The 24724-nt window shown below is 31.2% G+C and overlaps 4 protein-coding genes and 1 long non-coding RNA gene across 5 annotated transcripts in view; 4 read left to right on the top strand and 1 right to left on the bottom strand.

Annotated features, from left to right (window-relative positions):
• Positions 1-1377: 1377 nt before the first annotated feature.
• Positions 1378-2560, bottom strand: LOC101261838 (polygalacturonase inhibitor protein). Its single transcript, NM_001330726.1, has one exon. It carries the CDS (start codon positions 2541-2543, stop codon positions 1560-1562), a length of 984 nt encoding a protein of 327 aa, NP_001317655.1. The 5' UTR covers positions 2544-2560; the 3' UTR covers positions 1378-1559.
• Positions 2561-3059: 499 nt separating this feature from the next.
• On the top strand, positions 3060-4104 carry LOC104648551 (uncharacterized). The gene is made up of 3 exons (XR_011210920.1): positions 3060-3156; positions 3255-3476; positions 3577-4104. It is a non-coding gene; the product is annotated as an uncharacterized lncRNA (long non-coding RNA).
• Positions 4105-4396: 292 nt separating this feature from the next.
• On the top strand, positions 4397-5560 carry LOC138337032 (uncharacterized). Its single transcript, XM_069287492.1, has one exon. It carries the CDS (start codon positions 4397-4399, stop codon positions 5558-5560), a length of 1164 nt encoding a protein of 387 aa, XP_069143593.1.
• A 4467-nt stretch (positions 5561-10027) lies between these two features.
• On the top strand, positions 10028-10342 carry LOC104648550 (putative lipid-transfer protein DIR1). Its single transcript, XM_010325992.2, has one exon. It carries the CDS (start codon positions 10028-10030, stop codon positions 10340-10342), a length of 315 nt encoding a protein of 104 aa, XP_010324294.1.
• An 11324-nt stretch (positions 10343-21666) lies between these two features.
• LOC101262834 (glycerophosphodiester phosphodiesterase GDPDL4) overlaps positions 21667-24724 on the top strand; it is a 7286-nt gene continuing 4228 nt past the window's right edge. Inside the window, exons 1-3 of the mRNA XM_010325990.3 lie at positions 21667-22069; positions 23116-23409; positions 24519-24634. Of these exons, the coding sequence (XP_010324292.1) occupies positions 21961-22069; positions 23116-23409; positions 24519-24634 (519 nt within the window). The 5' untranslated portion in view covers positions 21667-21960. The remainder of the gene's footprint in view (positions 22070-23115; positions 23410-24518; positions 24635-24724) is intronic.

Consider the following 24724-nt stretch of genomic DNA (forward strand, 5'->3'; position numbering starts at 1 on the left):
TTAACACATATTTTTTATATTTTTAATTTAGAACACCCACAACCTGAAATTCCTAGATCCGCCACTGTTTATGACAATTTTCGTACTAAATTTTTCTTTTTCTTTAATGGGCCGACAGAAATTGGCCCAACACTAGTACACAATAACTATAGGTAATAAATGGACAACTTGGCATTTGATTTTAACTTTTAAATAATGTATTTTCATCTTTCATATACAGTGACAAAAATGATCCTTCATATTTGTAAAAGTAAATCGACATGTGTTATCAAAAAAGAAAAAAAGATAAAATTGATGAAAAATCGACTGTGTAAGTTTTATTTATGTGCTTCAATGTTGTTAATTAGGAGAGATTTATCTATGTTGTCATTTTATAAAATGTCTTTTTTATATATGAACAAGATATTAAAAGGCTATTTCAATTCAATCTATAAGTAATCACACAAGATTATTTCGACGTAAATGGAACTATGGTACTGGTAGCACTGAAACCTCGATTAAGTTGAATGGGCCATAACTTATTTGTAAAAAATGTTACTAATCAACGTTTAATGTTAAGCCCAAACAACAAAACTTGTGTCCCCACTTCATTTGGAATGTTTTCTCAATTATATCGATCACAAATTTAATGACACAAAGTTGTAATTGCATAACATTGTTTTGAAATGACATTCTTCGTGATAACATATTATTGTATATCTTTTTTATCGTAAATATCTAAATTGGTTGTTTGTCATTCAAGCACATAAGTCGTGCACAACTTTTTCCACATTCTGAACGAGTGCAAGAGATTCAACCACAACAATCAAATAAAGATGATTTAAATCAGACTTTCCAAGAATTATAGAGGTTGCATTCAATGTTAGTTATTGTTCAAATGTTAGGATCGGTGACTCTAATATGAATTACTGGGTCTTATTTTCGAGCTCTAGAGTTTATTAACATCGATAAAGATTAATGTAAGTTGTGAAAATAATTTCTCAATGAAGAACCAATTCCTTCATCTAATCTTGCAACTGTTCCACAGTGTATGACTCAATAATTTTAGCACAGATTCTGTACTTCTATTGAAAAATTCAGTAACTTTAGCACGGACTTTGCGTTGAGAACTCCTCCAATGAAAACAAAAAACACGACCATAATGAAATGCACCTCAATTTGCACCATCTATTAGCCTTTGGTTCAACTCTGTTTATATGCACTTGTTTTATAAATTTTTTAATACACTTTTGACTTTAGCTCATTTGACTATTGCAAGATTCAAATTGACTAACTAACTTCAAAGTTTGTAACTACATGCCCAATTCAATTTGCTTTCAAATATTGCAACTTGAGAAAAGAAAAAAAAAAAGATGAAGACATGAATCAAGGTAGTAATATTGATCAACAACCTACTTCGTAAAATTTCATAAGTTTATTGATAGAGAGACTATATTCATTAGATCCTCGCATACGGATTATAAAAAGCGAAAAGAGCACTAAATATGATTAGGAACGACTAGAGAAGGCTAGTTGCCTCTACTACAATTCTCGATTATTTAAATCCTCGACCTCCATACCTACTTACATTTCGGCAAGGGAGAGCCACAAAGGCATTTGTTATGCAAATAAGAGTAAATATCAAAGCTCTGCAACGTTCCACCTTGTGGAATCTGTCCACAAAGTCTATTATAACTCACATTGAAAAACTGCAATGGTACATCTTTCAATCCTGGTGGTAAGCTACCAAAAATTCGATTATGATTCAAATCCAATGATATCAAGCTCTCAGCAAACTCCGATTTCGAAATATCAAACTCCAATAAATTCCTCGATAAATCAATTACCTGACTCGTCTTATTCTTCCCGAACAAAAACGAAACATCTCCTTCAAGCTTATTCCTGGAGAAATCAAGCGTGGAAAAATTCAAATCACCTAAAGATGCCGGCACATGTCCGGTCAAGCTGTTGTGTGAAAGGTAGAGATCTGGTATATTTGGTCCTTTAAATCTCCCAAACGATTCCGGTATTGTTCCGGTGAGTTTGTTACGATCTAAGTACATCGCTAGCAAATTCGGAAGCTGAGAGAGGGAAGAAGGGATTGTTCCGGTAAATTGATTGTAATTCAACTCGAGCAACGTCAAATTCTTCAGCTGACTAAGGAATTCAGGGATCGGACCTGTAAGGTTAGTGAAGCTGAGCCTTAACATTTTGAGATTTGTGAGCTTCGCAATTGCAGGTGGAATTGTTCCGGTGAGATTAGTAACATGATGAAATTCCAATGTTTCGAGATATGGAAGGTCTCCGACGGCTGCCGGAATTTGGCCGGAGATATTGGCTTGGAAGACGGTGAGAGCATTTATCCGGTTGGTTTTCCGGTCACATTTTACGACGTACCAGTAACAGCAATCTGTGTTTGGATCCCATGAAGCTAAATGGTAAGGATTGCCTAAGTCTTTCTTTATTTGTAGAAGGACTTTTTTGTCTTTCGGATTGCATCTTACTGATAGTGAAGGAGAAGCAAAGCAAAGAAAAATAACTACAAGAAGAAGAGACAAGTTCATATTCTCTCTTCTTTTTTTTTTTTGTTTATGAACAATATTATATTATAACTTAGCTCATTGGTATTTATAAAACAAAAAAAAGGGTCATATTTTAGCAATACGGATTTTTGGTCAAGAAAAACTGCCCCACAAGTCACTAGTCACATGGTGTGTATCAGTATCTAAGAATATAATGCGTTGGCTTTTGAAATTCAAACTTCAAAAGAGATGTCCAATGATTTTACAATTTATTAATCATGATGTTTATATTCATAGATATTTTAATTAAATTGATTATAAAATAAAAGGATACTAAAATGAAAATGTTTTTAAAAATGTTAAGTGTTTAAGTAAGAATAGATTCTTTTTTATTTAAGTGAGTTTAGGATGAAAAATATATATTTTGATTGATTTAAGATGACACCTTCCCTGGGTAAAGTTTGTCTAGATGCCACCACTAGAAACTCTTTATCTTTTAATTTCCTTTGCCTTCGTAGATTTGTGATAATATTGTTGTAAAGAGGATTTTTTCTGACAGGATAAAATGTGTCATTCACGTCAAAGCAAGTGATAGTGATAAAGGGGTTTAAAAATTGTATCTTGAACGAGTTCAACGGTCTATAGAAGGATTGCTGTGAGTTGAGTTAATCATAAGGGTCTATCTTGTTATTTTTGTCATTGACGATATTTCATTGTAGACACATTGCACTTTTTGTTTTTGTTATTGATTAGGAATAACTAGAGGAGGCTAGCTCGATGGCTCTCCCACAACATTCAGCTATTCAAATCCTCGACCTATATATCTACTTACAGTCCGGCAAGGGAAAGTCGCCAAGGCATTTGTTATGCAAATAAGAGTTAACATCAGTGCTACACCTTGAGAAATCTGTCTACGAAATCTATTATAACTCACATTGAAAAACTGTAACAACGGTACATCTTTCGATCCTTGTGGTAAGCTACCAAAATGGTAACATTGCAGTTCCTGTGTATTTGATGAATATAACATGTGAATATCATAACATTGATGGATTTGTTGTGCTATATTTTTCAGATATGTCATCATAGCTGATCCTGAAGTTACTGATTGGCTATCTTTAACTTCAAAAGATGAGTTTTTGGTGGTTGCATCTGATGGAATATTTGAAAGTGTAACTCACTAACTCCCAGGCAGTGTGTGATTTTCTAAATGAAATAGAGGACGATTCAGATCCATCATTAATGGCTCACCAACTCATTGAGAAAGCATATTTAGATGGCAGCACCGATAATTTATCAGTCGTTTTGGTTCCACTTGGATCAAGAGACCTCTTGTAGATGATTGATTCATCAGTTATTTTTGCTATGTAGAGGTTTTAGAGAGTTGAAATTTATTGTTGCTATTGAAATAATGTATATACATATATTACATTTTTACTCCTTTACAGTTAGATTAGCTTACTTACTGATTAAGTTGGTTACTTAGTTAGTTAATTGACAGCTGTAGTTTGTTAGATAGTTTGTTAGATATTTTTCATATCATCTATTACAAATGTACACATACAAAAAGATATGAATCACTTTTTCAGATCCTCACAAACAATGGTTTACAGTTCCTCTTTCTCTCTTCTTCATCCTTGATGTAATATCAGAAGAGAAGCAGCCATGGATGAGTCTCAAGCTTCAATGTAGCTTGAACATCCTATTTTAAAGTTTTGACATGGTATCAGAGCGAGGTTGATGTTTCTTCGTAATCAAATCCTTCGTGTATTGTCGATCTGCAGATTATGTGAGTTTCTTCATCTCGATTGAAAAATCTCAAAACTTCATAATCTTCTGTTTTTTTGTTGTTGTTTTTGTTCATCCAACTGTTTACGAATTGATAACTGTTGATGATGACTATCAATACCAATTCCAATGTTACTACTACCAACATTCCTCGAATTGATTCATCCAGTCCATTATACATGCATCCATCTGATAATCCGGGTGCAATGCTTGTATCAAATCTGTTTGATGGAGTTGGTTACAGATCTTGGAGAAGAGGTGTACTGCGTTCGTTATCAGTAAAGAACAAACTTGGATTTATTAATGGCGAGTGTGAAAAACCAGCCAGCAGTTCCCCAAATTTTCGTCTATGGGAAAGGTGTGACAATATGGTCACATCCTGGATTTTGAACTCTTTAGGCAAGGAGATTGCTGATAGTGTTGAATATGTGAATGATGCAGCTGAACTCTGGAGGGAGTTGGAAGATAGATATGATCAAACCAATGGTGTGAAGCTATATCAAATTCAAAAGGAAATCAATGATATGTCACAGGGAGTTTCTGATATTACTGGTTACTATACAAAAATGAAGAAATTGTGGGAAGAGTTGAGTAGTTTAAATGTGAAAACACAGTGTAATTGTACTTGTAGTTGTGGTGCAAAGGAGAGTGTACACAAAGCAGAACAGGACAGGAGACTTATACAATTTTTAATGGGGTTAAATGAAGCATATACTGCAGTACGAGGCAGTATTTTGATGATGAATCCATTACCCTCCTTGACACAAGCTTTTTCACTGCTTGTCCAAGATGAAAGACAAAGAGAAATTAAACCTGGCAATCAGTTAAGCATTGCCTCCACATCTCTTAATGCTGGCGTTTCAAGATTTAGGGGATATAATGCAAATAATGATACTGGTTCTAAATCAAATTATGATGGTGGAGGTGGTTTTAGAACAAATTATTCACCACAGGCTGGTCAATCTTCTCACAGAAACAGAGTTGTATGTGATTTCTGTAAGAAAGCAGGCCACATCAAAGAAAAGTGCTACAAGCTTCATGGTTACCCCCAAAACAATCAGAACTATCAGAATGAAAGGAACCAAAGGAATAACAACAACTCTGATTGGAAAAGTAAGAAAGTAGTACATGCTCAAGGACCTTCTGCAAACATGCTGTCTACTGGAGATGATGATATGAGAAAGGAAAAACCACAGCTAAACACTTCTAAAGACCAGCTACAACTGAGCATTTCTAAGGATCAGTATGAACAATTGGTGAACCTTGTATAACATTTTCATCCCACAAACATGGGAGAATCACCAGATAACAACATTGCCAATGGATCTGTAAACTTTGTAGGTATTGTAGCATGTTCTAACAGAATCTCTTCTATTGAATTTGGTAAATTGTCATGTAACTGTTCAAAAGCAAGAAAAGACATATGGATCATAGATTCAGGTGCATCTAATCACATGACCTTCCATAGACCTCATCTGACCAATATTAAACAATTACCATATCCTGTTCTAATTAATCTTCCAAATGGTTATAAAGTCAAAGTAACTGAAATTGGTAGTGTTCATTTGACACCTGAAATTACTCTACACAAAGTTTTATATGCTCCTTCTTTCAAGTACAATCTAATCTCTGTACATTGTTTGACTTTAAATCATAAAAGCATCATTTCTTTTACTGAGAAAATATGTCTTCTGCAGGCCCCTTCAATGAAGAGGCCTCTGGAAATTGGTGAAGTGGAAGATGGCCTTTATCTCTTGTGCTCTCATTGCTTGAAAAATTCAGTCTGTTTTACTAATGTCATGAATACTAGTTCTGGAAAGAAGCAGTTTAGTGTCTCTAGTTTGCCTTGCAATGAAAAACATTGTAATTCCTCATTCTCTACTGTGAGTATCAATAAGACAAAATTTGTTCCTGTGTTTTCTGCATTCTATAAAGATGATGTAGATTTGATGTGGCATAATAGACTTGGACATGTTCCTTTTGGCAAAATGAAGGATATCTCATCAATACCTGCTCATTTCTCTTCAAAACAACCTTTTTTGTGCAACATTTGTCCTATGGCTAGACAAACAAGAATACCCTTTCCTGAAAAAACCACTTTTACCAAGCACATGTTTGAACTACTTCACATTGATTTATGGGGTCCATATCATGTAGCAACACATGATAAGTATAAATACTTCCTTATCATGGTGGATGATTATAGTAAATGCACTTGGACACACATGTTATCATGCAAAAGTAATGCCCTGCAAGTCATTAAAGCATTTGTCATCTTTGTTGAAAACCAATTCAATACTCCCATCAAGATTATTAGATCAGACAATGGTCTGGAATTTACAAACACAGAAGCCAATCAGTTTTTTCAGTCCAAAGGCATTATCCACCAAAAGAGTTGCCCATACACACCACAACAAAATGGTGTTGTTGAAAGAAAACACAAATATCTGTTGGAGACTGCCAGAGCACTCTTGTTCCAATCTCAACTTCCAATTAAATATTGGGGAGAATGTCTACTCACAGCAAACTATATAATAAATAGACTCCCCACAACTCACTTCAAAACAAAATGCCCTTTTGAACTCTTACAGAAAAGAAAACCAGAATATTCCCACATGAAAGTATTTGGTTGCCTATGTTACCCCACTACTCCAAAAAGTCTCAACCACAAATTTGATCCTAACACTACTCCTCATGTGTTTGTTGGATATCCTTTTGGAACCAAGGGATACAAGGTCCTAAGTCTAGCTACTAAGAAGATACATATATCTAGAGATGTTGTTTTTCATGAGAGCATATTTCCTTTTAAATTGCCTTCTTTTACTGATTCGTGCAAAAATATTCCTGATGTTATTTTTTCTGATAATGATTGTGATGAGGAGCATATGCACTGTGTGTCAAGTAATACAAGTTGTCATCCCAATACTACCATTCAGATGTCTCCTATATCACCACACAATACTATTCCAATTGTTAGTCCTAGTTGTTTGCCAACAAATCCTCCTGAACCTATACTTGCTGATTCCACACCATCATTTACCAAACATGCTCCTGAAAAGAGAAAGTCTACCAGGACATCTAAGATTCCTGTCCACCTTAATGACTATGTACATCCCTTGAAACCTGCATCTCAATCCCTCAATGCTTTGTTTTCTTTAAACCAACATGTTGCACTTGAATCATTGAGCCATCATAGTCAGAATCTTGTTGAGAGTGTTTGTCATGACAATGAGCCTTCTTCTTATGAAGAGGCTGCTATCAATCCTGCCTGGCAAAAGGCAATGACTCAAGAGTTTAATGCTCTACATGACAATCACACTTGGGATCTAGTTCCTCTACCACCACTTAAACAAGCTATTGGATGTAAGTGGGTGTACAAAGTGAAACATAAAGCAGATGGTAGCATTGAAAGGTTCAAAGCCAGGCTGGTGGTGAAGGGATATACTCAGCAATTTGGTATTGATTATACTGAAACTTTTTCTCCTGTCATTAAAATGGCAACTGTGAGAACCTTGATTGCCGCTGCAGCTAAAAAAGGCTGGGACATTTACCAATTAGATGTTAATAATGCTTTCCTTCATGGAGATCTTCATGAAGAGGTCTACATGCAACCTCCACCAGGTCTGGTTCTCAGTGACTCTAGCATGGTCTGCAAGTTGAGAAAGTCATTGTATGGTCTGAAACAGGCCAGCAGACAATGGTATGACAAGCTAGCTCAGGCTCTATATTCCAGGGGATATCAACACTCCTTGAATGATTATTCTCTTTTCTATAAAAAGACAGATCATTCTGTTATCTTCGTAGCAGTGTATGTTGATGATGTTCTTCTTACTGGAACTGATTTAGTTGAAATCTAACAGCTCAAGGCATTTTTACATGACAGCTTCAAGATCAAAGATCTAGGTAAATTGCATTACTTCTTGGGGTTGGAAATATTATACAAGACTGATGGTATACTCATTTCTCAAAGAAAGTTTGTTCTTGAGTTACTCAAAGAGTATGACTGCATTACTTACAGCAGTTTTACTTCACCACTTGATCCTAATGTGAAGCTACAGGCTAAAGAAGGGATTTTGTTACCAGATCCTACCTATTATAGGAAACTGATTGGCAAGTTGAATTTTCTCACTAACACAACACTAGTGCCAAAACAAAAAAAAGGGGGGGGGGCGTAAGCACTTCACTCGCTAGGGGATGGGAGCCCTTTCGGGGGTTCCTTAAGGACCGATTCACTGCTTATAGTGTCCAACATCTTAGTCAATTTATGCAAGCTCCAAGAGAACCACATCTGAAAGCTGTTTTTCATCTATTAAGGTATCTAAAAAATGATCCTACTTTGGGCCTCTTCATGTCTAATGATCCCTCCTATACCATCAGAGCTTTTTGCGACTCTGATTGGGCTTCATGTCCTGATTCTAGGAGGTCTGTTAGTGGTTACTTGGTTCTTCTTGGAAATTGCCCCATTAGCTGGAAATCTAAGAAACAGGAGACTGTCTCCTTATCTTCAGCTGAGGCTGAATATGGGGCCATCCGGAAGGTTGTTGGTGAATTGGTATGGTTGGACAGACTTCTCAAGGAACTTACTGTCCCTTTTTCCACTCCTATTGCTGTCTATTGTGATAGCCAGTCAGCTTTACATATTGCAAAGAATCCAGTTTTCCATGAACGAACCAAGCATATCGAAGTAGATTGCCATTTTGTGAGAAATCAGTTGAATGAAGGTCTCATTTCTTTACATCACACTCCTACTTCTGATCAACTTGCAGATGTCCTGACCAAAGCTCTCACTGGTGTTAAGCATGCAGCTGTTCTTGACAAGTTGGCAGTTCTTACACCCCTTCCAACTTGAGGGGGGGTATTGAAATAATGTATATACATATATTACATTTTTACTCCTTTACAGTTAGATTAGCTTACTTATTGATTAAGTTGGTTACTTAGTTAGTTAATTGACAGCTGTAGTTTGTTAGATATTTTCCATATCATCTATTATAAATGTACACATACAAAAAGATATGAATCACTTTTTCAGATCCTCACAAACAATGCTTTACAGTTCCTCTTTCTCTCTTCTTCATCCTTGATGTAATATCAGAAGAGAAGCAGCCATGGATGAGTCTCAAGCTTTCAATGTAGCTTGAACATCCTATTTTAAAGTTTTGACAGTTGCAACCTCCTTAGTTTTTATAGGATGTGATTTAAAGTTGAAATTTATAGGACGTGATTTAAAGTTGCAACCCTCCTTAGTTTTTTTGAGTTACAACTTACCTTTATTGAAAACTTCGCTTTCTATATTTTATTAGTGTGATATAAGAAAAGGCTTGTATTCTAAAAATATGAAGGAAAATATATATGGCAAAGAGTCAAATATACCCCTGTGCTATATGAAATAGCTTAGTTATACTCCTAGTTATACTTTTGGGCTAAATATACTCCTTCGTTATACTTTCGGGTTAAATATGCCCTTATAACAGGACACGCGAACGACTGAGATTAAATGAACTATTCAATTTATTCTCACACTTAACTTTAGTGCTACATAGTACATACATTGCATTATTAAATAACCAAAGATTTGTTTTTGTAGAAGATCAAAAGTCCGTGAACCTAAAACTCACATGCTAAGTTCACAAGTGTTACAGTTTAAATAAACAAAATCCAAATCTTGTCACTTTCCATCCCTTTTTGCTTATATAACAACAAACAATTCCTTCTCACTTCACCAATTCATCATCAAAATGGCTAAATCATATAGTACAATGATTTTTTTGCTTTTTGCACTGATTATCACAGTACAAATTGCAACAATAAATGCTGCAGAAACACCAGAAGTTATTTGCAAGGTCACAATCAATGACCTTATGCTATGTTTACCTGCAGTAATGGGGAAGAGACCTCCGAAACCGACGCCGGATTGTTGCGCAGTGCTACGCAAGGCTGATTTACAGTGTATGTGCAACCAGAAATCTGAGTTGGGGAAATTTGGAATCAGTCCTGAAGCTGCAATGAATCTGCCTAAGCAATGTAAAATTAAGGTTCCCGATGGATGTTAACATCTGCGTACACTCTATTCTCTCCAATTTCTACTTGTGGGATTTTAGTGCGTATGCTAGAGAAGTGTTGGGACTAATTAAGAAAAAAGAGCATGTATTTTTACCTGATTTTGTTTTGAATTGTTTCGCTTCACTTTGTGAAGTTTGACATTTTTTTTTTTTATGTGCGTTTGTAATTTCTGGTATTTGAGAATTTAAATAAACTTTCTTTGAGTTGTTGGGGTTCGGTTATTCGTTAATGTATTTTTTCTTACACGCACCAACTATAATAATTGTGCCTCGATCCCTAGTAAGTTGGGAATGTTAGGGATTTATGGGTTCGGACGAATTCACTGGCTTTTTCGTATAGATCCTATGTTGAGTTAGAAAATTATTTTTTTTAAATGTATATTAACTTATGAACCTTAAATAAATCAATTTAGATTCTTCAAACTCTTAATCTTGACTCCGACAACTATATGATTCTCATTGTCAGTTAAGCTTGTCTTGAGTTTCTACATCTGCTATTTAGAAATGATATAGTCTCTTTATATAGTATGGACTGTTACGTTGTGGAGCTTGATTAATATTTGATGTACTGTCATATATTAATGTTCATATATTTATTCTCCATTTATTCTCTGTAACCTAAAATACTCTCATTTATTAATATATATATCCACCGCCGTGGAAGTTTACTCACGGAGTGTTACCACGAAACATTGATTTCTCTCTTTCTCTCTCATCTCTTTCTCTCTAAAGTTCTTGTGTTCTTCATTCGTTAAGTGTGTGGGGAATTCGATCCTAACATGGACAATCATTATCTTAAGAGCTCGTTCTTGAGATTGAGTTGAATTAAATTTTTAATTTCTTTATCAATTTCGATCTTATATAACAAAGTATGTTGTATAGTGTGGAAACATCATGAAAAAGTACGTTGTATAGGTGATGCTTCATCGCAAATTGACTAATTTTATACGAACCGATAAGGCGATTACCGTGTGTATCCTCTTTTATTCAAGCTGAAGATCGGTAATATGAGCCTTGTTTGTTGACATTGAATCGTCATTCAAATGGAAGCCCAACTCATCATGGGCCCAATGGGCTTTATGAGAAGTTGAAAACCCACTTTGAAAATTGATAAAACTATTAGAACATGTAGGAAAAATAACTTAAATACACAACTATAATTTTTATATTCTCCAATTTTTCCTACTTTTTTTAAATATTACATAATTTTCTTTTTTTTTATTTTATTGTAAGTTTTTAGATACATTACATTCTCTCTCTTATAATACACATTTACCCATTTTAATGCCTATTTTTTCTCCATTAAAACACTCAACCTCTTAAATCAGTTTTTTAATTTTAAATTTTATCCATTTAAACACTCAACTTTTTAATCAGCTTTTTGATTTTGAATTTTTAAATTTTTAAATTTAATTAATTTTAATTAAAAGACCAAATTTTGAAATTTTGAATTTCAAAATTTGAAAAATTTGAAAATTAAAAAAGTAAAAATATTAGGAAGCAGGACAACTTCCATTAACTTCTACCGTCTTCTTCTTACTCCATCAAGTTTCAGTTCTTTTTTTTTCCTTAATCATCTTCATTCATCTTAATCCATTACATTTTTTTCTTTTCTTCTTTTTATTCTTAATCCATCATCGTCTATTTCTTCCTAATCTGTAATAGTTTGAACCCAGCATCTTTTTATTATTAATCCATCATCAATTCGTATATTCTTCTCTTTTTTATTTTTGTTAATTGTTCTATTACATCATAGTAATGGATCCGTTAATTAATAGAAGGATATATGATTCCGACGATGAAAATTGGAAAGAAAATAGAAAAAAGTCTTTGCATGATTCTATGAATCTTCAGAAGGATTCAAACGAAAACTCTGGCGAAACATCGAATCAAAGGTTGTCAAAATACAACAAAAAAAGGAAAAAAGAAGCAACAAACATTATTGTTAAGCCTACCTTGTCTCGGGTTAGTATTTTGGCAAAACGAAATGATACATATATATCAAACACACACTAAAAATAACTGATACATTGGCTAAACCGTATGTATCATGTACAATATGTTACCCTATAATCCTTAAATTTTACATGATATTTAGGTAATTGAATAGCATATTCATATGAATTGGTATTATTTTTTAAAAGTAAAGTTATTTACTGTATATTTCAAGAAAAGCATAACAAAAAAAGCATTACACAAGTTAAATTATATAAATTCACATCATACATGATTTATAGTCATTGTAAAGTACACAATAACCTCAATAATATTTTTGTATTTTTTATCTAATGGAGATGTATCATTGTGCAAACCAATGATACACACTAAAAAGTACATGATACATTAGATAAACAATGTGTACCAAAAACACACAATAAAAGTACATGATACACTAGATAAACCATATGTATCATGTACATTATGTTACCTAATGATTCTTAAATTTATGTATCTTACTGTAGCATAAGATTTATAAAATTTTATATTTAAAACAAATATTGACACAAGTATATTTATCAACACCAATAATAACAAAGTATTTATAATCAAAAGCACGACTTCAATATTTAATTACCACATGTTTGTAAGTTTATTTATCTAAACACAAAGTGTTCAATTTGCAGTTGTAATGAAAACTGAAATTCATTAAAATGTTTACGTTATAAATTATTCTTGATATCATAGAAACATTACGACTAATTCACTTCTCTTTTGGGTAGAAAGTACAAGTTCTTCTGTTGTGCCCTTCTTGTCCACATTGTCCACAACAGTTTGTGTTCAAAATCTTTTCATTTGCATTCTTTCTTCTTCTTTTTCTTGGTCGTCCAGATGATATAATCTTTGATATTTAGGTAAATTGAATAGCATATTCAAAATAGATGATATAATCTTTGATTTTCAAATTTTAAAATTAATATCCAATTAAGTGCTGATTTAATGCAAATTAATGATCTGTTACCACAAATTAAGCTGTTTTAGTAACAACATTAACTTTACCGTTTTTCTCCCCTATTTTTTCTTAACAGTTTTAAATTACCATGTATCACTACAGTCTAAAGTATCACGGCTCAACAAATTTAAGAGATTTTTTGTAATTAGTAAACTTATCGGGACAGAATGTAATTATTGAATTACACTATGGGATTCCTTATATTTATACGAACATATATTATTGGCTGATTTATGCAAATATTCCTTTTATACCCCTTTAGATTTTATTCTTATTTAAAAAAAATTCCAGTATATAACCTTCGAGATCGACAAAACATTATATTATCGTCTAACATTTTAAAAAAATTCAGAATATCATCTAACGTTTTCTCATAGAATTTTCAATTTAAGCAAATAAAATTCTTATGTCAATAGACTAAATAGCCGTCCAAAAAAGCGAAAATTTTGTCTACTATTTTAAACGTTCATTTAAAACTTGACTTTAGAACGAATATTCCAAAATCAAGAAGTCAAGTCTTCATTGGTATTATATGGTAGTATTTATTATATAGTAGTAATTAAATTATAGTGAATATGATTTGACCAATAGAAAAAAAAAACAAGAGATACAATAATACTAGGAAGTAATTGACAAGATAACAAAAAAGTTGCAAAAGGCTTAAATTGAATGTGTAATAAATTACATCATCGTGCAAACAACTACAACGTCTTTTTTTTTTTAAACAATTCTTAAGGCCACACAAACGCGTAGTGTTGATATGACCTTTTCTTTCGTTTCAGTTCGATATTTGATATCTGTTTTGAGTTTCCACTAATTTAAATTTGTATCATGTAAGACTTATTTAAAAAAATAACGTGTTCTATTGAAATATTTTTAATGCTCAAACTTAATCTTGAGATTTATTATTAAAAATGAAAAATTTTATTCATTTCACTACAATTCGGTGCGATTATATTAGTGATATATTCTAACGGCAACTTGATGTTCAAAAATTTTTGGGCCTTTTTTTTTTGGTTTGGATTTGGAAAGATCAAAATTGGGGATTGGATTTAATGCACAATTCTCTCTCTCTCTATATATATATATATTTTTTATTTGTTCAGATTAAAATATTAAAAGATAATTTATCACTTAGCTCCTAATATTATAATTTATTAAATTTATTATATTTAAATTGTAACATGCTAAAAGGGACAAAAGAAGCAGTTGATTCTTTTGTTTAGCGAGATTGACCGAAAAAGTGACAACTTCACTTTAAGAATTTCGTTTCATAATTTTCATAAAGAAACAATAAAGTAGACTTTTAATTAGTTAATGAGACCTCATAATAATAAAATTTTTCTTAAACTTAACTTTCATATATTTAATTTTTGTAGACTTTTTAAGAGACTTTCCTATTTAATTTAGTTTAGTTGAGTTTCAATTTTGAAAATTTTCTTTCAGAAAGCACGCATTTAAAAAGTTAATCAAAAAATTTAAAATAAATATCGAATATTTGATTAAAAACAAAAACAAAAATAAAAACAAAAATTTAATTTTATCTGATTACTCTCTTAGGATTTTTATAATAAGAAATGAAATATCTAAAATAACAAGATATAAGTTATACGCGTTATGCAATTGTCGATCTGTATTTAATTCTTATTTTGTATCCAACAATACATTTGTTACTTTGCTAGTGATAATATATATATCTTGATCAAGTCTTTGGACTCAATAAAAAGAAATACACAAAAACGTACATATATTATGTAGAAATATTGTTCACGTCACTTTTCAGTCTTTTTCTTAAAAAATAATAATTAATATCGTAGAGTTTTAAATTTTACTAATAAAACATGATAACAATGACTATTTTTCGATTATAATGATTTAAAAGTTTAATTTGTAAATTTTATTCAATTATTAGAGAGCCGTCTCTCCAATTTGCTAATTCGTGGCCATGTGCGGCCATATGCCTTATTAGTTCCCACCTAGGAACTTTCTTATAAAATAAATTAATTTTGTGACATTTTTTTATTTTAGTGTCATTGTAACTACTTATAATTAAGTTAATAAACATATAATATGATTTTATGGTTTTCGAATTTAATGTATAATATGAGATAAGCTCTTGCATCATATTTTTATCGGGGTTTGGTATTTATATTGAAACTCTAATTGAATTTAGGTCGCACATTGCTTGACTTATTCAAAAATGAAGGTTTTAATCATTTTTCTCCATACCTAAGGTTCGAATCTGAAATCCTTAAAATACTTTCAATACTTTTACTTTATAATAATAATAATATGCTCACTATAATTCAGATAGTAATTAGAATTTATCACTAGCTAATTCGTTGCTAGCTAGTGTGTTGTTAATTAGAATTAGTGACATATTTAGCATAAGGTATCGATTTTTCTAAAAAAAAATTTATTATTATTATTTATAGAGAATTATATAATAAGGTTCAAGACAATGCTAAAATGACTATTTTAAGGCCCGTTTGGCCATAAATTTTCCAAATAATATTTGGGAAAAATTTGGCAAAATAATGTTTGTCCATACAATTTGTCATTATTTGGCAAATATTTTTGGCAAATATCCCAAATTTCCAAATACTAGTTTTTTCTAGTATTTGGGCCAAATACCATTATTTGGGATATTTTAAAAATAAAAATTTTACCTCAATCTTTTATTTTTTACAAAAACACCCTCTCTAGTAGTTGCTTGCGTTGTATTACATCATTTTTTTACGTGAACACCAAAATAGTGGTGAAATATTTAGTGAATATTAAATAATGATATGATTGTTGATGAAAATTATTAAAAATTGGCTCTAGGTAACAAAGTCATGTACTTTATCTACTTCACGATGTATAGAATAATTCTTGTTGCACTCACTCCAAATTACCACATTGCTTCAGTGTCATGGACATTATTTGTTATTATTGTAACTAACATTCAATTGACTTGTAATACAAACTTTTAGTTAGTTTTGATAGTTTTTAAAACTTGTGTGTATAAATCATATTTTTCTAAAAAGGTGAAATATATTTCCCAAATTTTATGGCCAAACACATGGTGAAATTTCACCCAAATTTTCACTCAAATAATATTTGCCAAGAATATTTGAAAATCTATGGCCAAACGCTAGCTAAGAGTTTTGTTTCAGAACATTTTTTTATTAAATAGAGATTAAGATAACTAATTATTTACTTTGATTCAAACTCTTGTTTGACTGTAAATTGAATAAAGAACATATTTACCACTAATAACTACTAAGATATGCTAATCCATAAGAGACAAGTGTTTCCGACTTCCTAAATCCAACAACCTTGCCAATTGCAAAAATATCATGATCGAGTCAGAAATTTTTTAATTATTTTTTTATAAATAAATTAAACAAATTCAATATTTACTAATAAAAATTTATATAATTAAAAAAAAATCAAATAAATCACTTGTGTATCTAGTCCAGTTTCCAAGTCCATAGATTAATTAAACTACAAAATTTTACAAAAATTCGTTAGATTTGTCTCGAGTTCACCAATTTATTTTAACTATTGTCCACATGCATTTTTTCAAATATTTTGTTTTGTACTAATAGACATAAATTATTATTAGAACTAAAATATCCTCTCTCTCTTTTTTTTTTTTTTACAAAAACATCTTAACTGGACTTGTCGATATTGGTGCATAATCTTTAGTATTTTAATTTTATGTTTATAAGTGACTTGGTGCCCACTATGTCATTTGTACAAAATACTATGCACGTAATTAGATAGAATTAGAATATAACTTTATGCTCCATCCATTAATAATAATCATATTTTAAAATATTATGTGATATTATATATCTATGGTTTAGATTAATAAAGTGATGAATTCATAATATTTTGTGCAAAATCTACTCACCAACCGTTGTACCCGTCAACAATATTCATTTTTTATTTTTAAAAAAATAATACAAAGTTGAGTCTTCTGACCGACCATTGCTTATTCAATAACCACAAAAAATAATTCTCAAAACTTATTTATTATTTTTATCTAGAGAAGTTAGATGAAACACTTTTTTTAAAAAAAGGATTACGATGAGCATCCATGGTAATGTTGAATAATAATTGGTCAACTCTATTTTATTTTGTTTTATTCTTAATTCTCATTAATTTTTTATATTCAAATCCGAAGTTTGAAACTTACACTAGCTAAGATCAATTTTTGGGATCACACTTATTTTTTTGAAAAAACAACCTATAAATCGAGTAGTTTATAATGATAAAAAAAAAATTAAATAGCTAAGATAATAAAAAAGCTATAAGTTTGATGACTATTTAAATAATTGATTAGTTTATCTTTTTCTAATAAAAAATATTTATTTTTTAAAGTGAAATTTCTTTAAGCAAACTCCAGAATATCGAAGACGGGATAGTAAACAAAAAAAAATTACAATGGAACTCTTCATTCACATATTATATAAATACTTGAATCATTGAAGTTTGTAAAGGCATATATATAGTAAGCATTTTTTTCCCCTTTTAGAGTAGCTAGTAGTGGTAGTACTTTTGCCTTTGGATCATAAATCATAATCACTTGGTATGGCAAATGTGGTGCAAACTTTCATTAAAGATATTTAAAGTTTATTTGCTTATTATGGATGATGTTGACACTACATGTTCATCTTAATTATAAATTGATCACTTTATATTATAGTATTAAGAAGTAGAACATATATTGTATATTTAGAGAATATGAGTGTAAGTTGTTAGTTTACTTTTAAGAATAAAAGTTCCATTATATACTTGACATTGAGATAATATTCTAATTTTTTTTATGTTTAGTTTATTTCACTGAAAAAATAGGAAAAACAAGTTCGATGAATTAATTTATGCCTCCGGCCACCCTAATTACCCCCATTGCTTTGCCCTAATCGACAATCATCTCTAACCCTGTGAGAATCTAAGATTTAAGCTTCTTGTATTCAATATTTAAGGTGTTTAAATTTAGTATATTATATTTTAAAAGTTATAAATTCACGAGCTACTAATTTGTACTTTGCATCAAAATACTAGGTTTAAGTGAGACTATAAGGTTGCTACATCCGCCTTTGACACCCTACCACGAGTCCTCGACTCCCGTCTCTCCGACTCCCCCAACCACCTTTCATCACCCCCCACACGACTACCTCTATTTTCATAGTGTTTACTTATCAGACATCGTTTTTATAGTTGAGATTCTTTCGAAATCAATTATAATATCTTCTCATATTAGAGAGAAAATTTGCGTATAATCTATCTTTTTCATATCTCGCTTATAAAAATTACAAGAAAATTATTTATGATTTATGTGAAACATTTTCTTAAGTATATGTTTCCATAAATAATATTTTAAATTGTACCAAAAATACCCTTAATGCAACCATACAACTAGAAGAATCAAGTTAAAGTTGTGTATTATTAGATTTGGCATATTCAAATTAAATGACTAAAATAGTGGCAAGTCACATCAAAGACTCCCCATTATAATTCTCTTCTTGCTGTATTATAGCTGTTGTTTTATGTTCATCATTTTTCCAAAATTGTGATTCTCATTAACTCATATCTTTAATGTCTTTAATTAATTGTTTGTTAATTTGTTATATCCTTGACTTTTTGAATAAATTGCATAGGCAAAAAAAATAATCACTCTCAAATACATGCATTCTACCAATAATGTAATTTACGTTAAGAATTAAGCAGTGAATTTTGAATATTATAAAATTAATTATATAGAAGAAGAAAGGGGACAAAAGAAAAAAAAAGCATAAACAAATGTTTGTCAATATATATTTGTTATTGAACTAGAATAATATATATATATAACTTATTTTTTAATTATTAACCAAATTAATATATAAATTTGTTGTATTAGCTGAATTGGTCAAATTAAAATACACAAAATCTTCAAAGAAATGTGCATGTCGAGACCCTAGGGGATTTATCATGATATCATTCATTGCGTGGTCTACATTTAGAAATTGTCAAAAAACATTATAATAAAAACTAGTCGGATATCAGCATGGATTGCGATGCAAAGTGAAATTATTTTAATTTTAATCAAAGACTATGAATTTAATTTTTGAGTTTAAAAAAATTTATTTTCAAAATGTTACAATTAAATAGACTCTAAACATAATTCAGACTTAATCGACGCTCTAATGCGAACTCCAAACATTGAAATGTTTTTTTGGATAATCTGAATTCACATGATTGATGGATTATATAATAGGAGAATTTTTGTTTGAACTAATACTCTATTTTATTATTATTTGGTCGTTAATTATCCAACTTCAATTTGGCATTTTTATCTCTTACCAATTTCCATTTGAATAAAAATTAATAAGAATTTTTTTTGAAAAAACTCGTAATTATATTATAATAATATATAATTTTGCGAGGTTTAAAAAGAGGATCATGTATGCCTCCTCTTTATTCATGCCTTAGGTAAATAAATAGACTAATTTTAATAGATCATCAATTTAAATAAATTATTTCAAAACACATTTAGAAATTTTAATTATGATTTCTGCTATGTTGTTTTACTTTCAGTTTCCAAAAATTTACTTCAATTAAATAGGTAAATATGAAAGACATCTACTATTTATGGTAATTATTATTTTTATCTAGAAAAAGCCAGGCATGTTATTTATAGATTATTTAATATACCTGGACCTCAGCTGAAACCCGAATTGGAAAAATGGATCGGGTCAGAAGTGGGTCCCACGAACAACGTGATCCGTTTCGTAGCTTTTCTTCTTAAACATTTTATTTAAATAAATAAATATCTATATTAAGAAAACTCAATTTGTGTTAAATATATGATTAAATATAGGAAAAATATATATTCATCAAATTAATGCATGAATATATAAGAGAGAAGTATTGAAAACACTTTTGAATTTGACGCAAATTATTAAATAAATTATTAATAGTCTTAAAAAATATTCTTCTGCATGATTAACTGAATTTTGATCTGTCACATGAGGTAATAAATGGTATCAAACTCAAACTTTTGTAAAAGCATGTGATTTTTAATAAATAGATCGAGAAGAATATTGAAAAACACATCTAAATTTGACGATGATAAAAAAAATATATTTTTACTTAAATTGCAAAAGTAAAGATATAATTGAGTTCTATTTGTTAAGTAGTGAAATATTTTTAATACGAAATAATGTTGAAATGAAATTAATAATTGACGCAAATATAAACTTTTACGTTTTGTGCATACGGATATTTTAATTATTGGAAATTGTGACACGTAAGCAGAGGAAGCTGACCCATGTTTTGGTCTCCGCTTAGCTGTCTACCAATCAAACAAGCCAGCCAGTCATTGATCAGCCAGCCGTCCTATCAGCTTAAATGGCTCCATCATCATAATTATTCACTGCCTTTGGTAGTTATCATGTTTAACAAGCTTCATTAACAAGGCAGTAAAACAGTAACTCCTTGTTTGGTTGTGTTTTAAGATTAATTACTTTTGGTCGTTGATTTAATATCTATCTTATATTATTTACGTTTTAGAAATACTAGTTTTGAACAAACATAGGATATTGAGTTTCTATATTGATGTGACACTTATGCATATTTTTTCCACTAGGAACATTTGATCTATAAATTTAAAATATTTTAATTTCACATAATTCATAAACTCTACCAAACAATCTATATAGAGACTCAACTATGGACCAAGAGAATAATGTATTAAAAAGTGATGAAGAATTATGAGGTCTTGGTTCAAACTATTAAAGAGTATAATTATTTGGTATATGTCATATATTTCGTTATTAAGTTTAAAATAAAATTTATATTATGTATACTTATTGAAAATTTATTCTATATCGATAAAAATAAAAGATTAATACATAGTTAAGAATTATCTTATTACTAGCCTATTTATATATTTTGCTTGGTAATAGTGTAGACCGTAGAATATGTATTTTTTCATTTTGACTTTTGTAACCTAGTATCACTTCAAGTTTTTACTTTTCATTTCTCGCGTCCTTAATTGTTTACTGTATTATGATCATTGAACTATTTTATTATGTTTTCTTTTTTCTTTTTGTAATTGAATTTACTCTGCTTGAACAGAAGGTCTTTTAAAAACACTCTCTACTTTAATAAAGTAATGATAAAGTCTTTACATACTCTACTTATAGAATTTAATAGATACATTATTATTGTTCGATTGAAAATATAACATGATTGACTAACATGCATTTTTACTTTATTAATTATGATATGCATTTATTGTTTTGATATAAACACGATAGATTTAGTTTTTACCTTTAGCTGCCAGCATGAGCCGCTGAAGATTATTTAAATACAGCTATTCTGTATAGCGAGAGACGCGTAATGAAAGCATCGGCATCCATTAGTACAACTAATAGTTGTATGCATAAATAGTGCTAAAAATATTTGCCAGCCTGAAAATAGCCCACACCCCTCAAAGGCAAGGCACAAACACTCACACACTTTCTCTCTCTATCTATCTGCTCTCAAAGTCTCCTCAACTTGTCAATCATCACACTTTTTCTTCACACAAATCAGCTGAATCTCTCCATATTCTCCTCCACCTCCGTCACTAACGGAAAAAAATTTACGCCGGAAAACGATTCTCCGGCTGAGCTCGCCGGAAATGAGGAAAATGCGTTCTGTTTTATGTCTCCTGGTACTTTGTTGCTCAGTTGCATTTGTTGCTGCTCAAAGATCTAACAATGTAACCTCTAAATGGAAAACACTGAGCGGTAACTTTTTTTTCTCTCTCTAAATTTCTACTTAATAAGTTAAAGAGTAAGCTTAAAATATCTCTCGAAGTTCAGATTAGCTATGAAGGAATTGAAGAGATCATGATAAGTTCTTCGGATGCGTTATATTTTGAGTTTTTTTTTTCAGCTACGAATTTGTTACAACAGTTGCTTGCTGAGTAGACTTCTGTATTTCAGAAAAATTAACAATGGAAGTTCAATTTAGCTATACGATACTGAAGAAATCGTGAAAAAAAGGTTTAGATTCTGTAGTTTAGAATAGTTTTGCCTATAATTTTGCTGGATAGTAACTGGAGCGGGAGAATTGTTAGGATGATTTGTTCGTTTGAAGTATTCTTCAGTGTTCAGGCGTTTGAGCTGTTTTATGTTGATTTTATTTTGTGAGATTTCTGATCAAGTTAGTTTAATTAGGGAAAAATCAAAAGCTGCATCTAGAATGTGATGGATAGTACCTGTTAATAGTAAGCTAGCTGCTCAGGAAGCAGTGATTTAACGGTTGCACTGGAGACATCTGCTTCTGTAATTCTATGTCAGTAATGGTTGTTAGTATGATGCTGGTGGTACCTGAAGTTGCAATAAAGAAACATCTTGAAAGAACATAAGTCATTGTTTTTCTGATTTTTGCAAAGTTAACTTTTGATTTTCAGTTGCTAGTCATTGCCACGGTCTTCTAGATTTTGGAGAAACATGCCAAGATGCTTTCAATTTTCAAAAGAAAAAAGAATGTTCTCTTTGCAACTGTCTTCTTATTTCCCACTGTAGTTGATGCAACACTTTGGCAGCAACTCATACCTAAATCACCTCCTCCAAGAAGGAAAAAAAGAGATAATGAAAAGAAGGAAAAGTTCCCTTGAGTAAGGGGTCAGAACTCCAGATAGGATTTCAACGGTGAATTAGTTAGCACTCCGTATTTGTTAAAATAGTCAGTAGAAGTGTTCTTTTCTTTGCCTATACGAGAAATTAATGAATAAGATTCTTTTGTTTCATTGTTGTATTTTGACTAAATCCATCTTTCTACTTTGCAGGAGATGCACCAAAAGTCATAGCTCGTGGAGGATTTTCTGGGTTACTTCCTGATTCAAGCTTTAATGCCTACATGTTGGCACAAGCAATTAGCTCGGCTGATTGGGTTGCTTGGTGTGATGTTCAACTCACAAAAGACGGGGTTGGCATTTGTTTTCCTGATATCAAGCTTAACAATGCTTCTGACATCGATACTCTCTACCCAAACAGGAATAACAACTACTCGGTGAATGGAATTCCTCAGACAGGATGGTTTTCTATAGATTTCAGCATCAAGGATTTGGCACCTGTCAGCTGTAAGATTAAATCGTGACCTTTTGTATCTTTTACTATATGCTTTTTATGGTCCTATATATGTGAATGGCTGTTTAGATCAGCAGTTACACCTAGTAAAGAACTTGTTTTGGGCAATGAGTTTACACTCCAAAGCGGCCTGTTTTACCTATCATATGTAATTGAGAGGCTTCTCCACTAGTTTTGTTTTACTTAATAAACCAATTGATTTCATGGATTTATTCATTTGGAATTATAAATGGTGCTTAGCTTCACTGTCTTTGTTTTGCCATTCATTTGCTGATCTGTGAAGGTGGTACAGTCACTGCTCTCTTTTCTTTTAATGCGGGACAGCCCAGGTTCTGGTGCCATACCATTATAGTGTGTCTAAAGCCATTATGTATCTGTATTTATTTGGTTCTAAAACAATTCTGATATGTTGGGACTGCGTTTATCATTTCTTTTACATACTTATGCTTCGAGAAGGGTTGATAGATGAAAAACTTAACCTAGGTTTTCATTTTGTGGAATAACTGTAGTCCTATCTTTTAAAAGTTTGACTCTCAGATCAAGTGCTAATTGGCAGTAAATCTGCATACTAATATGCTAGTATTGTTTGTATCTCTCTTTGTCCCAATTTGTATGACTTACTTTTTAGTCGGTCCCAAAAAGAATGACACATTTCTATATTAAGTAATAATTTAACTTTAAAATATCTATTTTTTCCTTAATGAAATGAAAAATAGCTAAACAAATTTCTATTTTTCATTTTAGACCACAAGTTTCGAAAGTCATCCTTTCTTTCTTAAACTTTGTGCTGAGTCAAACTACCTCACATAAAATGGGACGGAGGGAGAAATATATTTTGTCATAAAAAATTTTCTCCTCCCTCAACCACTATCTTATTTTATGTTTTTAAAAAATGTAGAATCAGATCACCTTAGAAAATGAGTTGCCCTGTGCATTTCCTTAGGACCCAAATAGATCATATATGCTTATGCCAAAACATGTTGCTGGTATAGTCTAGAGAATCTCTCATTAGAGTTGGACTTATTGTTATGGCTTGATGAAAGTTAGCCTCTGGTGATCTGAAATTCTACTAAAAAGAGATTAATCCTGATGCCTGGAACAGTGAAACAAGGAGTGTATTCGCGGTCGCCTAGATTTGATGGCACTCCCCAGCAAATTCTTACTGTCCAGGATGTAGCTACCCAAGTCAAACCTCCAGGATTATGGTTGAATATCCAGGTATGCATTTGGTTACAGTATGCTTTTGGTACTTACTTGTTGCCTACTTTCAGTTTTTCAATCTCTAAGAATCTAAGAGGAACAGTTTAA

This window comes from Solanum lycopersicum, chromosome 7, assembly GCF_036512215.1.
Source record: "Solanum lycopersicum chromosome 7, SLM_r2.1".
NCBI lineage: Eukaryota > Viridiplantae > Streptophyta > Magnoliopsida > Solanales > Solanaceae > Solanum > Solanum lycopersicum.

Bases quoted from the DNA above. Each gene is read 5' to 3' on its own strand.
- LOC101261838 (NM_001330726.1), bottom strand. From the start codon at position 2,543: ATGAACTTGTCTCTTCTTCTTGTAGTTATTTTTCTTTGCTTTGCTTCT.
- LOC138337032 (XM_069287492.1), top strand. From the start codon at position 4,397: ATGACTATCAATACCAATTCCAATGTTACTACTACCAACATTCCTCGA.
- LOC104648550 (XM_010325992.2), top strand. From the start codon at position 10,028: ATGGCTAAATCATATAGTACAATGATTTTTTTGCTTTTTGCACTGATT.